This window comes from Pelodiscus sinensis, chromosome 33, assembly GCF_049634645.1.
Source record: "Pelodiscus sinensis isolate JC-2024 chromosome 33, ASM4963464v1, whole genome shotgun sequence".
In the NCBI taxonomy this organism is placed as follows: domain Eukaryota; kingdom Metazoa; phylum Chordata; order Testudines; family Trionychidae; genus Pelodiscus; species Pelodiscus sinensis.
This window is the reverse complement of record NC_134743.1, coordinates 2,613,714-2,627,338: the sequence shown is the minus strand read 5'-3', so window position 1 is coordinate 2,627,338 and position 13,625 is coordinate 2,613,714. Positions and strand designations below refer to the sequence as shown.

Genomic DNA, 13,625 nt, shown 5'->3' with positions numbered 1-13,625 from the left:
CTGTGACTCAGCACAGTGCCCTTATGTCCCTGCAGTCCCTGGTGAAGGAGCCATTCTCCAAGCGCCGTCAGCTGCTGCATGAGTCTTTTGTGGAGACGGAGGGGGAGTTCTTATTTGCCACCTCCATGGACACATGCAGCATGGATGAGATCTCTGAATTTCTTGACCAGTCCATCAAGGGTGAGCTGGAGGAGCTTGGGTGCACTGCCCTGACTGGATTAAGCACTGGCAATAGGTGAGTGGAGATGGAACTCTCCACCCTGCCTTCCAGGCCTTGCTAAACAGCCTCTCTCTTGCAGACTCCTGCGAGGGCCTCATGGTCAAGACGCTGGATGTGGATGCCACTTACGAGATTGCCAAAAGATCCCACAAATGGCTGAAGGTAAGAAAGCCCTTGCTGGTGGAGTGAGGATCACATGTCCCACTTTGCTGGTAGTGAAGTCAGTGGCATGCAGCATATGAAGTTCTTAGTGTAACACAGAGAGGAAGGCTCAAGCAGAGCCTGTTCTGATCAGACCAAAGTCCAGCCAAGCTGTAGTGAACATTTTCAGGCCATCTCTTCCATAGTCAGCTCCCCAGAGAGAGCAAGAGACAAGTTTATTCCAAAGCCCACACTTATCTCTCCTGGTCTCCTGCCCTGGGGTCTGTGCATAGCTTCCTTGCTGAGTTTATCAATCTCAGGAGTCACTAGACTGAATGTGCTGTCCTTCCAGGCATTGACACACCCCTCCCCCAGTGCAGGTGAAAAAGGGCTTATCAGGTTGATGCAATTAAGATATGTCCAGTGGTACACACAGGAGTGATGTGACCAGCATTATGTCCACACATTAAACAACCCTAACCCAATATATCAGGCAGTTGGGTGAACTGGAGGGGCCTTTCAAGTCGAGATTGAGTGTAACTCACACCTTCAGGAATATTAGTTGAGCACCGTAGCCACTCAGCCACTACACCTCTGTTGCTACCCCACCAGTGTGTCTGACACTGGGAAGGAGACGTGTGTTTCAGATGGGAAAAGGAGGGATGAGTAGTGGAGAAGAGACAGCTAACCATACTCTGGGCCCCAGGATTCTACCCAGTGTCAAAGCACATCCATCTAGGACAGGGACTGGCGAGATGCAGCCCACCAAGCCTTTGAATCCGGCCTGTAGCCACCCCACCAGGGACCAGCTCCAAGGTGCTCAAAGAAGCTGGCCACTCTATATGCCTTTCTGTGTCCCTGGCGGAGGGAGACTTCTGATGCTGCCTCCCTCACCCTCCAGCATTATCTCTTAGCTCCCTTTGGCCAGAACAAGGCACATGGAGCAGCCAGCCACTTCTAGTGGCTTGAGGCTGCAGCAGACAGGGAGCCTGCCTGAGGGCCCACTGCTCTGGCTGGGAACTGCCTGGGTAAGTGGCCCCCATCAAAAGTTTCTTCCCTCCCCCCCCCAATCTAGGACAGTTACGTCAGGGAGAAGATGCCTAGTTCTGGGGACACTGGTTGGCATCAACTGAGAGATCCACATGCTGCCTTCTTCAATTTTATTTGCTGAGGGACACCTACCAGCTGGTGCTCCCTACCCTATAATATGGGGACAGTAAACCATCATGCATAGAAGTGGCTTTGCATCATGCTGCTGCCCCCTACAGGAGAGAGAGAGCCTGGGTCCGAGTCCTCACCCCTCTCAACCAGCTAGTCCCCTTGGTCTGTGGCTGGATTGAAGCTGTCAACACTTAGAAGAGAGAGACCCTGTGTCCCATACATGCTGTTGCTGAGGCTGGTTCTCCTGTTGCAGCTGAAGAAGGATTACCTGGAAGGTGTTGGTGACACACTGGACTTGGTAGTGATTGGTGCCTATCTGGGCAAGGGCAAGCGAGCAGGCATGTATGGTGGCTTTCTGCTGGCGTGCTATGACGAGGAGACTGAGGAGTACCAGAGCATCTGTAAGGTAGGGAGCATGTGCTCTTTGCACAGGTTTGGGCCCCAGGTTGATGCAGGGAGCCTTTCAAGCTGGGATTGCCAAAGGGTCCCTTGGAAATTGGGCTTCCTGTCAATCTCAAGCTCCCATGCTGTTCAGTGCCCCATGGCTGTGATTTGGAATACAATAAGCACTCTGGGTGAGTGCAGAGTAGCTCTGCTTTCCGCTGCTCATGGGCCGGACCAGGGGAAAGAAAGCAGCTCCCTTCCTGGGTTGTGGGGGGGATGTTGGCGGGTAGAGGCAGTTGGGGGGGGAGGTTGACTCCAATGTTTCCCCTTAGCTATCTGTCTTAGATTTGTAGGAGGGCAGTGGAACAGGCCAGAGGGGAGAGAACTCCCCTGGCTATTGGAGGGTGGGGGGCAGCAAGTCAAGAATGGGAGGAAATGGGTATACCTGGAAAAGTAAGGATGAGCATGTGTGTGCTGGCAGGGAGATGCCTGGGGAGGGTGGTGAGGCGATGAGGCTGATGGCTGGGAATTAGTGGGCTTTGTGGGGATTATGCAGCAGGTGCAAGTGAACATTAAGGATGTTAAATTGTGGTTAATTGACTAGTTGAGTAGTCAATGGAATTTCCATCGACTATTCAACTAGTCAACAGACACTTCCACATTTCTCCTTTGAAATGTACAAGAGACCCAGCAAGGGCTCTTGTACATTTCAAAGGAGGAATGTGGAACTCTTCCTGCAGCCCGGGGCCAGCAGGAAGCTATACTAACTCCAGGCTGCATGCTGTGTGCCTGCTTTGAAATGTACAAGACTCCCCAGTGCATTTCAAAGCTATAGAGCCCAGGGTCACCAGAGGAGTCAGAGTCCCTTGCTGATCCCGGTCTCCATGCTGCGCTGCATGCTGCACAGAGCCCGGGATCAGCTGAGGACTTGGGGACTCCCCAGCGGATCCCAGGTTCCACTGAAATGCCATGCAGAGCCTGGGAAAAGCTGGGGAGTCCCCAGCTGACCCCAGGCTCCACAGAGAGACGTCATTTTAAAGGGGCAGCTGCCGCACAGCTGAGCCGGGCATCAGCTGTACATCGGTTGCCCGTTTGAAATGCTGAACCCGCATTCAAAGAGGCAGTGCTGCACAGCTGATCACCAGTTCAGCAGTAAGGTACTGCCACTTTGAAGTACCCCTTCTTCCCAGCCTTTTGCTGCTTCTATCTGATAGAGGCAGCAAGGGCGGTGGGAATCAACTAGTCCTTAATATCCTTAGTGAGCATACTGAGAAGGAATGGCTGTTCACAAGTAGGTGCATACTGGAGACAGTGGCAGTGGTGAGCAGATCTGGGAGACATGTGCAAGGGGGAAGTAGTGTGGATAAGAAAGTTTGGGGGACAGGGTAAGAATGTTAACTATGTGCTGACATTATGCAGGGTAGAGATGTTAACAGGTATCTGGTTATCACTTAAAGGGTGATGCTTACCGGGTAATGCATCCCAGGGAGCAGTCCCACTAGGACCCCATGCAGGGCTGCCAGCTCTGCTGACCCCACATAGGGCCAGAAGCAGCTGGGCTGAAGTGGCATCCACTCCAGGCCAGTGGCGGTAGGCTGCTCCAGCCCAAGTGGGCTGGAGCACCCCCGTACATCCCACCTATTTCATCAGTTAATTGGTTAAACTGGTTAACTAATTAAATGGGACTTTACATCCCTAGTGCAGAGGGGTGGTGCAAGCAGGCTTGGGGAAGGGGAGGGGACATCTGCTTATTTCTGCCACTGCCCACAAGCATGTCCGGGAAATGGGTATAAGGGAGTGGTGGAGGAGGAGGAGGGTGCAGGGAGGCAGTGGGGAGGGTTGTATGCAGTGGACTGGTGTAAGGGATGAGCAGCCTAGATTGCTGGGTAGGTTTGTAACAGTAATGCCCTGCTATCACCATCAGCTTGGGACTGGTTTCACAGAGGAGAGCCTGGAGAAACATTACAGCTTTCTGAAGGTAGGAGGTTTTACCCCCACATCCAGCTTGCATGGCTATTCTTAAGGAACTCCTCCATTGTTTGTGCAGCCCAGCTGCTAAAAAATGTGAAGAAACTTATGCATTGCCCTCTATGGTCCCTGCCCTGAGCCTGCTACTCTAACTCCCTGCTGTTGGCTGGAGGTAACACAGCTCATTGTATCTATCCTCAGAACCTACCAGAGCGTGCATGTACCCTAGGCCTCAGGTAGTTCTCTTGCCAGTGAGAACCTGGTCCAGAGACACTCAACTAGTCAGCTGCAGAGCCCTGGCTGGAACCAGAGAGTCCTGACTCCCAGCCCCCTTGCTTTAGCCATCAAATCCCACTCCCCTCCTAGAGTTGGGGCCAAAACCCAGGAATCTTGCTTCTTGGGACCCAAGGTCTCATTGTATAGCTGGTTGCTGGAGCATGCATGGAGTTAGATGTGCATCGCTGGAAAACTGGGCCAGTAATTCTTTCCTTCTCACTTGCAGGACCATGTGCTGGAGAAACCACGGCCCTATTACCGCTGGGACAGCAGCATTGAGCCCAACCATTGGCTGGCAGCAGTGCAGGTGTGGGAAGTGAAGTGTGCTGACCTGTCCATCTCACCTGTGCACAAGGCAGCCATAGGCCTGGTGAGTCTGGGACGGGGCCTGCAGTGGGAGGGGCCTGAGCAGGAACAGCATCACCCTGCAGTATGGGGCCATCTGGGACTTCCTATCCCTGCATGGCATGAAGAGATTCACTCATCAGCAGTGCTGGAGTGCAGGAAGCTGCCAGCCTGGCCAGTGCTCAGCACCCCTGAGCCTGGGCTCTAGTATTCCTGTCACAGGTTGGGAATCACCCTTTCAACCCCCAGGTGGATGAGGAGAAGGGCATCTCCCTGCGCTTTCCCCGGTTCCTGCGTGTGCGTGATGACAAGAAGCCTGAGGAAGCCACCACCAGCTCCCAGGTAGCACATGGCATAAGGGTTGGATTAAGTGGCTTAATTCTACAATGTGCCTTCCTCTCTCCTCAGCTTAGACATGGGGCTACTGTCCTGCTGGGGCTTGAGACCTCTGCCCAGGGGCGTAACCAGCACCCTGGATGACCTCCAGCAGAAATTGCTCACTGTGCAGTGTTGACACTGCTAGGGGTACTGTCACAAGCACCAGCATGGGATGCCTTAAGGGGTATGAACCCCTCAAACTGATGGGCCTAACACTCAACATGGCACTAAGGGGCTCTTCCCAAGATTCTTTGCTGATGCCCTCATAGCATTTCAGCCCAGTCAGGGTACTGAGCCCAGCATCTTAGCTAAATTCAACAGCCAGACTGCTCTGCTAGTGTTGAGCTTTTCCCTCCCAATGCCAGAGCAAACCTCTCAACTTACCGTGGGGACAGTGTTAAGGTTACTGGCCTCATCTCTGGGGGGCAGCAGTCCTAGCTGAGCTCTGGTTTGTTGATGGGTAGTTCCAGATGAGCATCTTCCCAATAGGCAGGGGCAGCAACAGCAGTGCCTCTGTGGGTTAGGTCTGGGCACAGTTCCAAGACCCTATATGTAGGTGCCTCAGAGCCATGCAGTTGGCAGCAGATGGAGCAGAATTGATTTTTGTAGTGCTAGGAGCTTCCATCCCTCTTTCTTGACTGCAGGTGGCTGAACTCTACAAACTGCAGCAGCAGATTCAGAACCAACAGTCAGTGGAGAAGACTGAGGATGAGGACTTCTACTAGTGCTCGTGTGAGTTGCCCAAGGGAGGGTAGGAAGCAGGATGGATTAGATCCCTGTGATTGCCAGCACATGGATGAATGTGTGTGCCAGAGCCTTCCTGCTGCCTCCTCTGTACCTGGCCCAAGGCCTAGAGTTCTTGCTTTCCTGCCCCAGGTGCACTGAGCCCTGAAGCAAGGGAGATATTAGCCTGAGGCATCTGTTCAGTTGTAATGAGCATTGTGGTGTACAATAAACCTTCATTTCCTTCTTAGCTCCCAGTCTGTGTGCACAGAAAGCCAGCTGTAGACACCATCAGCTATGTAATGCAGTGGGGAGGGGAGATGCAGCTTTGCTTCTAGCAGTGCTGGCAGAAGCAGGGTGGGAAAGTCTATGGCCCTGAGAGGTGAGTGCAATTGGAGACCTAACTCAGGGGAAAGAAGGTGTACCAGAAAACACATTGCGCAGCCTGAATGTAGGAATTAGCCTTTATTTGCTTTTATGCATTATAAAGGAAGCTACAGGACACATCTATAAAAAAGTTTATATGGCTCTGCCTCTGTCCCACATGCACTTTCACTTCACCCAGCACCTCCCCACTACCTTTTACACACCCCTGCTGTGCCATAGCTACACCCTTCTCCTGCCTTTGTTCCACTCTTGTCCCCTTCCCCAACATCCCTCCCTAGAGGCATGTCCATTCTCCAGAACATCACCTAGCACCCTGGTCTCCCTCTCCTGTCACAACCTTTCCTCTGCCCAGCCACTGCTTCTCTGACCCACTCAGAGCATTGTCTAGCTCATTGTCCCCAGTACCCTGCTTCTACTGCATTAGGGGGTGTTGTGCTGAGTCTGGAGCCCAGATCTTAAGATCCACATCTGTCAGAGTCCCTCCCCCTCAGACCCAGTGCCCTACTCTGGATCTGGGGTGGAGTCTAGACTAGGTGGCCCTCTCCCTGCTCAAGCTAGCTAGCACGGAGCCTCTGGCTCCTGGCCTTGTAGACCTCAATGAGCAGGTCTTTGACATACTGGATCTCACGCTCAATAGAGTCTGCCTTCTCTTTAAGCTCACGATTCCTGGCCTCCAAACCCTGGCACTCATCATCTAGTGCCTCATACTCAGCCCGCTTCCGCTGCCGGTACCGTAGTGCTGCTGTCTTGTTCTGATCCCGCTTCTTTTGCTTACGGTCCCCCTTTTGCTGGGGCAGGACTGCTGACTGCTCCAAGGGGTTTGGCCTGCTGCGCTTGGCAGCTGGTGGGCTACCAATATACTCCTCCAGCCGGCCCTGGCCAGGGCACTCCCCACTAGGCACCCCAGTACCATACAGGTTGAGGAGCTCAAGGCAGCCTGAATCGAGGGTCTGCAGTGGTGTGGGGCTGTCAGAGCCAAAGGGTGGGAAGGACCCTGCTGGCCCACTACCATCTCCAAAAGGGAAGTGGAATGCAGGTTGGTGTGAAGGTGGTGTGCTGGGGGCCACCTGGTCCAGGCCCAGACCTGGGGACAGTGACTCCTCTAGAAAGTAGTCTTCCATCTGCTCCAGCTCCTTCTTCAGGAGGGAAGCCATGGCCTCCAGGTCAGGCAGTGGGGGTGAGGGCAGCGATGGGTCCCCCGACTCCATCAGGAGAGAGGAGAAGTCCACCCTCTCCGTCATCCAGTCTGAGAAGCCATCGCCTGTGTGGAGAGAGCAGGTTCACAGGCTGCATGGGGGAGCCGTGACAGGAAAAGAGCAGTGCAGAGCCCTCCCCCCACTCCAGGAGATCCACCTGCAGCTGGGCTGGAGAAGGAAGGACTGCAAGGCAGGTATGTGGCCCAGCCAAGCCCTTTAAGACATGGCCTAAAGTAGCTTTATTTACAACTTGCCTTCTCTGACCTGGCCTTGGCTGGGAGCCCAGTGCCCTCTGAGCAAACATCCTAACCCTTCAGCAACCCCATCATAATCACCAGGGAAGGCAGGGGTCTCCCAGCCTGGCATAAGGGGGAGGGTTCTGATGCCCTTCTGAGGCAGTCAAAATACTTCCTGTAAGCAGCCCAACCAGGTATCCCCCCCATCTGTTCTCCCCCCTCCCCCCCCCCAGTATTCCCTCTCCTGCCAGAACTGTACCTGCCAACACCATTGCCTCTGTGCCATGGGCATAGTGCCCATCCGTGGCCCCTGCCAGGGGCTCATAGTGGCCGGGGATCTTAAGGAACTCGGCCCTCCAGGAGAGGGTGCTAGCTGGGAGCAGGGTCTTCTCCATGTCCAGGGTCAAAGCTGCCAGCATTGACATGGTGGGGCAGGTGTGGGCTCAGGCAGGCCACAGCCCGATGGGAAAAGGGGCCAGAGTATGGCAGGTGGGGAGCACAGTTCCTGCTGGCAAGGGTGGCAGGTGAGATGGGGGCAGAGCAGGAAGACCTGTAAGAGAGAAGAGAAGATGAGCAGGGCTGCAGGCAAGGGGGAGAGGTCCATTCCTTCACCCATCTGGTACAGCACCACTCAATGAGGGGACAACCCTGTGCCTCTTCCCTCCACTCAAACCACATGGCTTCACACAGGCCCCGAGCTGCCAGCAGGACTAAGACCCGCCTGGCCCTCTTTACTCGCGGCTCAGGAGATCATGGAGATGCGCCTTCAGGGCTGCAACGTGATCCCGGCAGCGCCGCCCCAACTAGGGGAAGAGCTCAGAGGCCATAAGGGAATTAGCCATGCAACAGTGTGCCTTCCCGCCGAGGTCCCACCCCGGGGGCTGTGTGACTGCACGCCATCCGCTTGCTAGGGTCCCTGCGTGACCGCAGCGGCTGGTGCAGAACGTCTCCTCCTCTCCCTGCAAGGGGTCCTTGTATGCCACTCCCCCCTGCAAGGGGGTTCCTGCGCGCCCACCGCGGCAGCTGATGCATGTCACTCCGCCCCGCAGAGGGGTTCCTGCGCGCCCACCGCGGCAGCTGATGCATGTCACTCCGCCCCGCAGGGGGGTTCCTGCGCGCCCACCGCGGCAGCTGATGCATGTCACTCCGCCCCGCAGGGGGGTTCCTGCGCGCCCACCGCGGCAGCTGGTGCATGCCGCTCCCCCCCGCAAGGGGCCCCTACGCGCCAACCGCGGCGGCGCCTGCACGCCATCCCCGTGTCGGGGTCCCTGCGCGCCCCACCCCGGTCGAGGTCCCCCCGCGATGCCTGTGCGCGCCTCGTCCCCCCAGGGGTCCCCCGCATAGGGAGGCCCCGGCATGGCGGGGTCAGCGAGCGCAGCCCGGGGACGCAGCACTCACTCCATGGTGGCGGCGTGGGTGGCGGCGCGGCGCGGCGCACGCGAGTCAGCGTCTGGCTGTGCTAGAGAGCCATGGTGCGCTACGCTCGAGTGCTGTGTCTGTGTGTGCGGAGAGAGACGGAGTAAAGGGGACAGGGAGGGGCCGCTCTCTATATTCCCTCCCCCCTCCCGGGCCGCACCACACCTCGTGTTCCTCCGCCCCGCCAACGGGGTCGTGCGCCCATCAGCCCCCACCCCCAATCCAGCCCGCCCCCTTGCTGTGCCCCGGAGATGCGCGGCTCCGCCCCCCGTCACCCCATGCCGTGCTCCGGGCGGGAGCGAGGGACCTATTTTGCGGGCGGTGACTGGATCGATTGCAGCAGAGTTGCATCAGCTGTGAACAGAAGGAGGGGCTGGGCTCGCCTCTGGTTGGCTGCAGAGCCGCCGCGAGCGGGGTAGCGATTGGCTTCGGGAAAACTGGCCCCGTGATAGGTGCTGTGACAGATGAAATCAGAGAGTAACCTGGGACCGCGTTTGTGTCTGGTGCTAGGACCCCCCCCCCCCCCCCCGCGAGCTTTTAGTATCCCCAGCACCTTTCCAGGGCAGCCCGTGTCCCCCATACTGACTCTGTAGCATCCAGCTCCACCGCTGGGAGCCAGGGTCCTCCAACCCATCAAACTCCAGCACCCATGGTCTGCCTTCTGGCTCTGGAGGAATCAGGTTCGATGCTGCCATAGTCTCCAGCCAAGTGGGGAGCAGGGTATACTAGCCAGTTTAGTGGCCTTGCCCTGCTGCACTGCCATGGACTTCCCTGCTTTGTGCTCCTGGCCAGGTGGGCGCTGGGGGGCAAGCACCCACCAGCAGAGCCCCCATGTGAGATGAAGGCTGGGTGACTGGCTGGTGAGCTGGGCACGTAGCACTAACTAGCCTGTGACCTGAAGCAGGGTGTTGGGTCTCCAGGCAAATACCAGGCTCAGAAATAGTTTTGGGGCTTGCCTGCATGATCCACTCTCACACATCCCACCCCACCTGGAAGCTAGTTCTGGTCTGTGGACTCTCTCGTGTCCATGGGAACAAAAGTCTAGCTGAGCCTGCGATATGATAACGTTAGTCCCAGGATGCAGGGGCATGGATAGTGCAAATTGTTCTCAGTCCACTTCAGCAGCATGGGGAGAGGTGTCAGGGTGTGTCAGATACTAGACCCAATTTGTGGGCAAAATACTGAGGCACTATGTGGTTCCACCTGCTCTCCCTTGTGGGTCCATAAAAAAAGACTTTGAGGGGATCGAAATGGTAGAGGAGTGTGTCTGTAAGGAGGGAATTTGTCTATCCTGCCTGTCCCTGCCCCCCATCTCCTGGAACCCTGGCATCCACAATGGCACCATTGCATCTTCATCATCCTGATCTCAAGAGACACATCTGGCCACAGGACACGTACCTGGCCACAGAGCGGGGCCTCACTAATATCTCCACTGGTGCTGGCAAAGTCCTGACCCCAACAGACTCCTCTCATCATGTGTCATTTTCCCACTCCATTCCTGCTTAATGAGCATCTCTGCCCTTTCCAAGCAGAGTGCTGAGTGCCCTGCACTGAGGGGCAGTTCCAGCACGGCCCTACCCTGCTGGGCACTGGTATGAGTTTGCCAGGTCTCTGAGTTGCTGATCAGGCTGGGCTGGGTTCTTGGGGCAGGGGCACTGGATGTGAGAGTCAAAGCCAGAGGCAGATGCAGCAAACCTGTGGATTGTGTTGTTCTGTCTTTTAGGAAACTGGAATTTAACAGCAGTCAATCCACTAGCCTAGCCCAGTTCACTGCATTTCTTCTCCCCAAAAGGGCCGATAGTGTTATCTTTGGTGTGACCCTCAGGAAGAGGGGGCTATAGAAACTCCCTCCACTAATGGGAAGGGGAACCGGGCTTTGGGTACACTGACAGCCCGATTAGTGTAGTGAATCGGATTATGTCCCTTCTGCAGGAACCTCAGGAGCAGGTTAAGCAGTTTGTCAGTTCTGGTTGTTGCCAGGGGACCAGGCAGGCAGAGATCTCTGTACTCTGACCCCAATTATTCCAACGAAACTAACCCACCTGCACTTAGTCCCCGTCCCCCCCACTAAGATGTATTCAGAGGCCAGGGGGAGAAGAGCAATTCTAGCCATGCTGTCATCTCCCCAGTCTGGCTCAGACCAGCTCCCCTGGCACCAGAATTGCACCATGGCCCTTGTCCCCTGGCTCCTTCTACCATCGACCAATAAATAGCCCAGAGATTGCTGTGAGACACTGGTGCCAGCACAGGAGAGAGCTGGAACACTCACCCCTCCTCTCGGCTCTTCCCCCATGCTATGTCTAGACTGCGAGCTTCTTTTGAAAGAAGCTTTTCCGGAAGAGATCTTCACAGCAAAAGTGCAACAAAAAAGTGATCTGCTTTTTCGAAAGATAAAACACTGACTGGATGCTATTTCAAATATAAGGCCACCAGGAACCAGTTCAGGCAGGGCATTAGGTCAGCAGTTGCTTCCAAGTGCTGTTGCCGAAGCCTAGCTGAGAGACATGCTTAAAGGGACCCCCCTGGACAGCTGTTTTTCTGCTTCGTGCCTGCCTACCTCTCGGAGGGACAGCAAAGCTTTAGCAGTGCGTGCTCTTGTTGCCCAGCTTTTTGGACGCCACAGCATTTTTCGTTTTGCCATGGAGCCAGAGCTGCGTCTGGGCACTTGATGGCCCCACACGGCCATGCTGCAGTTTCTGAAGCAGTTTGTGCAGGCTGCCTTCATGGCCCTCCACAAGCTCGACACCGAGCTCATCCTTGAGACCCTCTCCCTGTGTGCGGGAGCAAGACCCTTACAACCGCATCCCACAGTGGAGAGACGGTTTTGGAGGCCGGACACCAGTTCTTACTGGTGGGACCTCCTGGTCATTGAGCAGTGGGACGACCAGCAGTGGCTCCAAAACTTCCGCATGCAGAAGACCACCTTTTTGGAGCTGTGTGCCTGGCTGGCCCCTGCCCTCCAATGATGTGACACTCACCTGCAGCCCACCATCCCCCTGGAAAACCAAGTCGCCATTGCCATCTGGAAGCTTGCCACCCCACACAGTTACCCATCAGTGGGCAACCAGTTCGGCATGGGGAAGTCCACCGTCAGGGCCCTCCTCATGGAGGTAAGGCACTCTTGGGCTGCAGTCCCTGCAGGGGGTGGGGGGAATCCTTGAAAGGGGGACCCTAGAGAAGGGGGGGTGGAGGGCTGGGGGTGGGGGGAAAGCCCCCTCCCCAGGAGGTTGTGCCATCCCGCACTCACATAGCCCTGCTGCTGGGGGGGAGGTCTCAAAGGGGGTGGTTCCTGGGGTGTTTGAGGAGGGGAGGGGAGGGGAGTGGAGTGGGCCGGGCACCTCCCAAGGGCTCAGGCACTCCCGCTCTCATTCTCTGTTTTGTGTGTTTGTTTGTCTCCTTCTGCAGGTTGTGAGGGCCATCAACGCCATTCTGCTGCGCAGGGTCATTCGCCTGGGAGACCTAGACCTGATCGTCACAAGATTTGCTACCCAGAGTTTCCCCAACCACACTGGAGCCATAGATGGAACCCACATCCCAATCCGAACACCAGGCCATCGAGCGGCCCCAATACATCAACAGGAAGGGCTACTTTTTGATGGTGCTGCAGGCCCAGTTCGACCACCGTGGACAGTTCGCGGACATTTTTGTCAGGTGGTCGGGCAGGGTGCATAACGTCCATGTGTTCTGAAACTCCAGCCTCTATGGGGAGCTGGAGGCTGGCACATTCTTCCCCCGGTGTGACTCTGTGTTTGGGGATGTGAAGATGCCACTGTACATCATGGGCGACGCAGCCTACCCCCTCATGCCATGGCTGATAAAGCCATATACCGGCCTCCTGGACCCCAGCAGGGACCAATTTAATTCCCATCTCAACTGGGCCCACATGCAGGTGGAGTGCACCTTCGGCTGCCTCAAGGAGCAGTTCAGGTGCCTCCTGACCTGCCTGGACGTGGGGGAGCACAACATCCCCTGGATGGTGTCGGTGTATTGGGTCCTCCACAATATTGTGGAGAAGAATGGGGAGGCCTTCTTACATGGGTGGGGGGCAGGGGCTAGCAGGGGCTAGCTACAAAGGGAGGGCCTGTGAGCAGCCATGGACAGCTGCCATCTGCCAAGCCCATCAGTTTGGGGCGTGCATCTGGAGGCCCTGAAGGAGAGTTTCTCTCAAGGTCCTCAGTAACTCTCCCCAGGGCCTCCCCACTAGGTGCCTGTGCTTTGCTCCACTATCCCTTTCCCACAACTCCTCCCTTTCCCCCTTCCCTTTACTCTCAATAAACACACTTGTTTTGATTTGAACAAAACGAACTTTGCATTTTTCTTTCAATAAAACAAACTGGGGAGATGGGGGCTGAGAACCTGTAGGTGGGAGGGAAGAAGGGGGCTGAGAACCTGGAGGGGAGAGGGAGGATGGGGTCTCAGGGCTGGGAGTGGCATGGGGGGGCAGCTGGAATTGCCACCTCTGGTGCAGAGACCTAAGCCTCTTCCACATCCACACACGCCTTTTTCCAAGCGAGCTCTTTCGGAAAAAGGCTTCTTCCTTGTAGAAAGAGGTTTACCGCTGTCGGAAAACCCCTCCGTACTTTCGACTTTCTGTTGAAGAACGCAATAGCAGTGTCCACGTAAGTGAAGGTTTTCTGGAAAAACGCTGCAGTGTAGACATACCCCAGTTTCTGTCCAAGTTCCTTCTGCATCCTGCCCCTGCCTGACTACACTGGTCTCCAGCCCAGAGCGAGGTTCCTGCTGGAGAGGAGACAAGTGATGGGGAAAGAGGGACAGATGTTACTGCAGATATTG

The 13,625-nt window shown here is 56.0% G+C and overlaps 2 protein-coding genes across 6 annotated transcripts in view; one reads left to right on the top strand and one right to left on the bottom strand.

Annotated features, from left to right (window-relative positions):
• Nucleotides 1-13,115, top strand: part of LIG1 (DNA ligase 1) — a 39,432-nt gene extending 26,317 nt beyond the window's left edge. For 3 of the 5 annotated variants that reach the window (XM_006132991.4, XM_014578514.3, XM_025189618.2), the window contains exons 21-27: nucleotides 36-180; nucleotides 300-382; nucleotides 1,776-1,928; nucleotides 3,831-3,884; nucleotides 4,377-4,520; nucleotides 4,745-4,837; nucleotides 5,518-5,846. In XM_006132991.4, the coding sequence (XP_006133053.2) occupies nucleotides 36-180; nucleotides 300-382; nucleotides 1,776-1,928; nucleotides 3,831-3,884; nucleotides 4,377-4,520; nucleotides 4,745-4,837; nucleotides 5,518-5,598 (753 nt within the window). In that variant the 3' untranslated portion in view covers nucleotides 5,599-5,846. The other 2 variants (XM_075914369.1, XM_075914368.1) reach the window with 2 other exon arrangements.
• Nucleotides 6,043-8,971, bottom strand: ATF5 (activating transcription factor 5). The gene is made up of 3 exons (XM_075914421.1): nucleotides 8,814-8,971; nucleotides 7,675-7,965; nucleotides 6,043-7,244 (listed from the first exon to the last, which is right to left on the bottom strand). Exons 2-3 carry the CDS (start codon nucleotides 7,838-7,840, stop codon nucleotides 6,538-6,540), a joined length of 873 nt encoding a protein of 290 aa, XP_075770536.1. The 5' UTR covers nucleotides 7,841-7,965; nucleotides 8,814-8,971; the 3' UTR covers nucleotides 6,043-6,537.
• Nucleotides 13,116-13,625: the final 510 nt, after the last annotated feature.

Bases quoted from the DNA above. Each gene is read 5' to 3' on its own strand.
- ATF5 (XM_075914421.1), bottom strand. From the start codon at position 7,840: ATGTCAATGCTGGCAGCTTTGACCCTGGACATGGAGAAGACCCTGCTC. The intron at 7,245-7,674 runs GTACAGTTCTGG...CTCTCCACACAG, and splicing joins AGAGGCAATGGTGTTGGCAG to GCGATGGCTTCTCAGACTGG.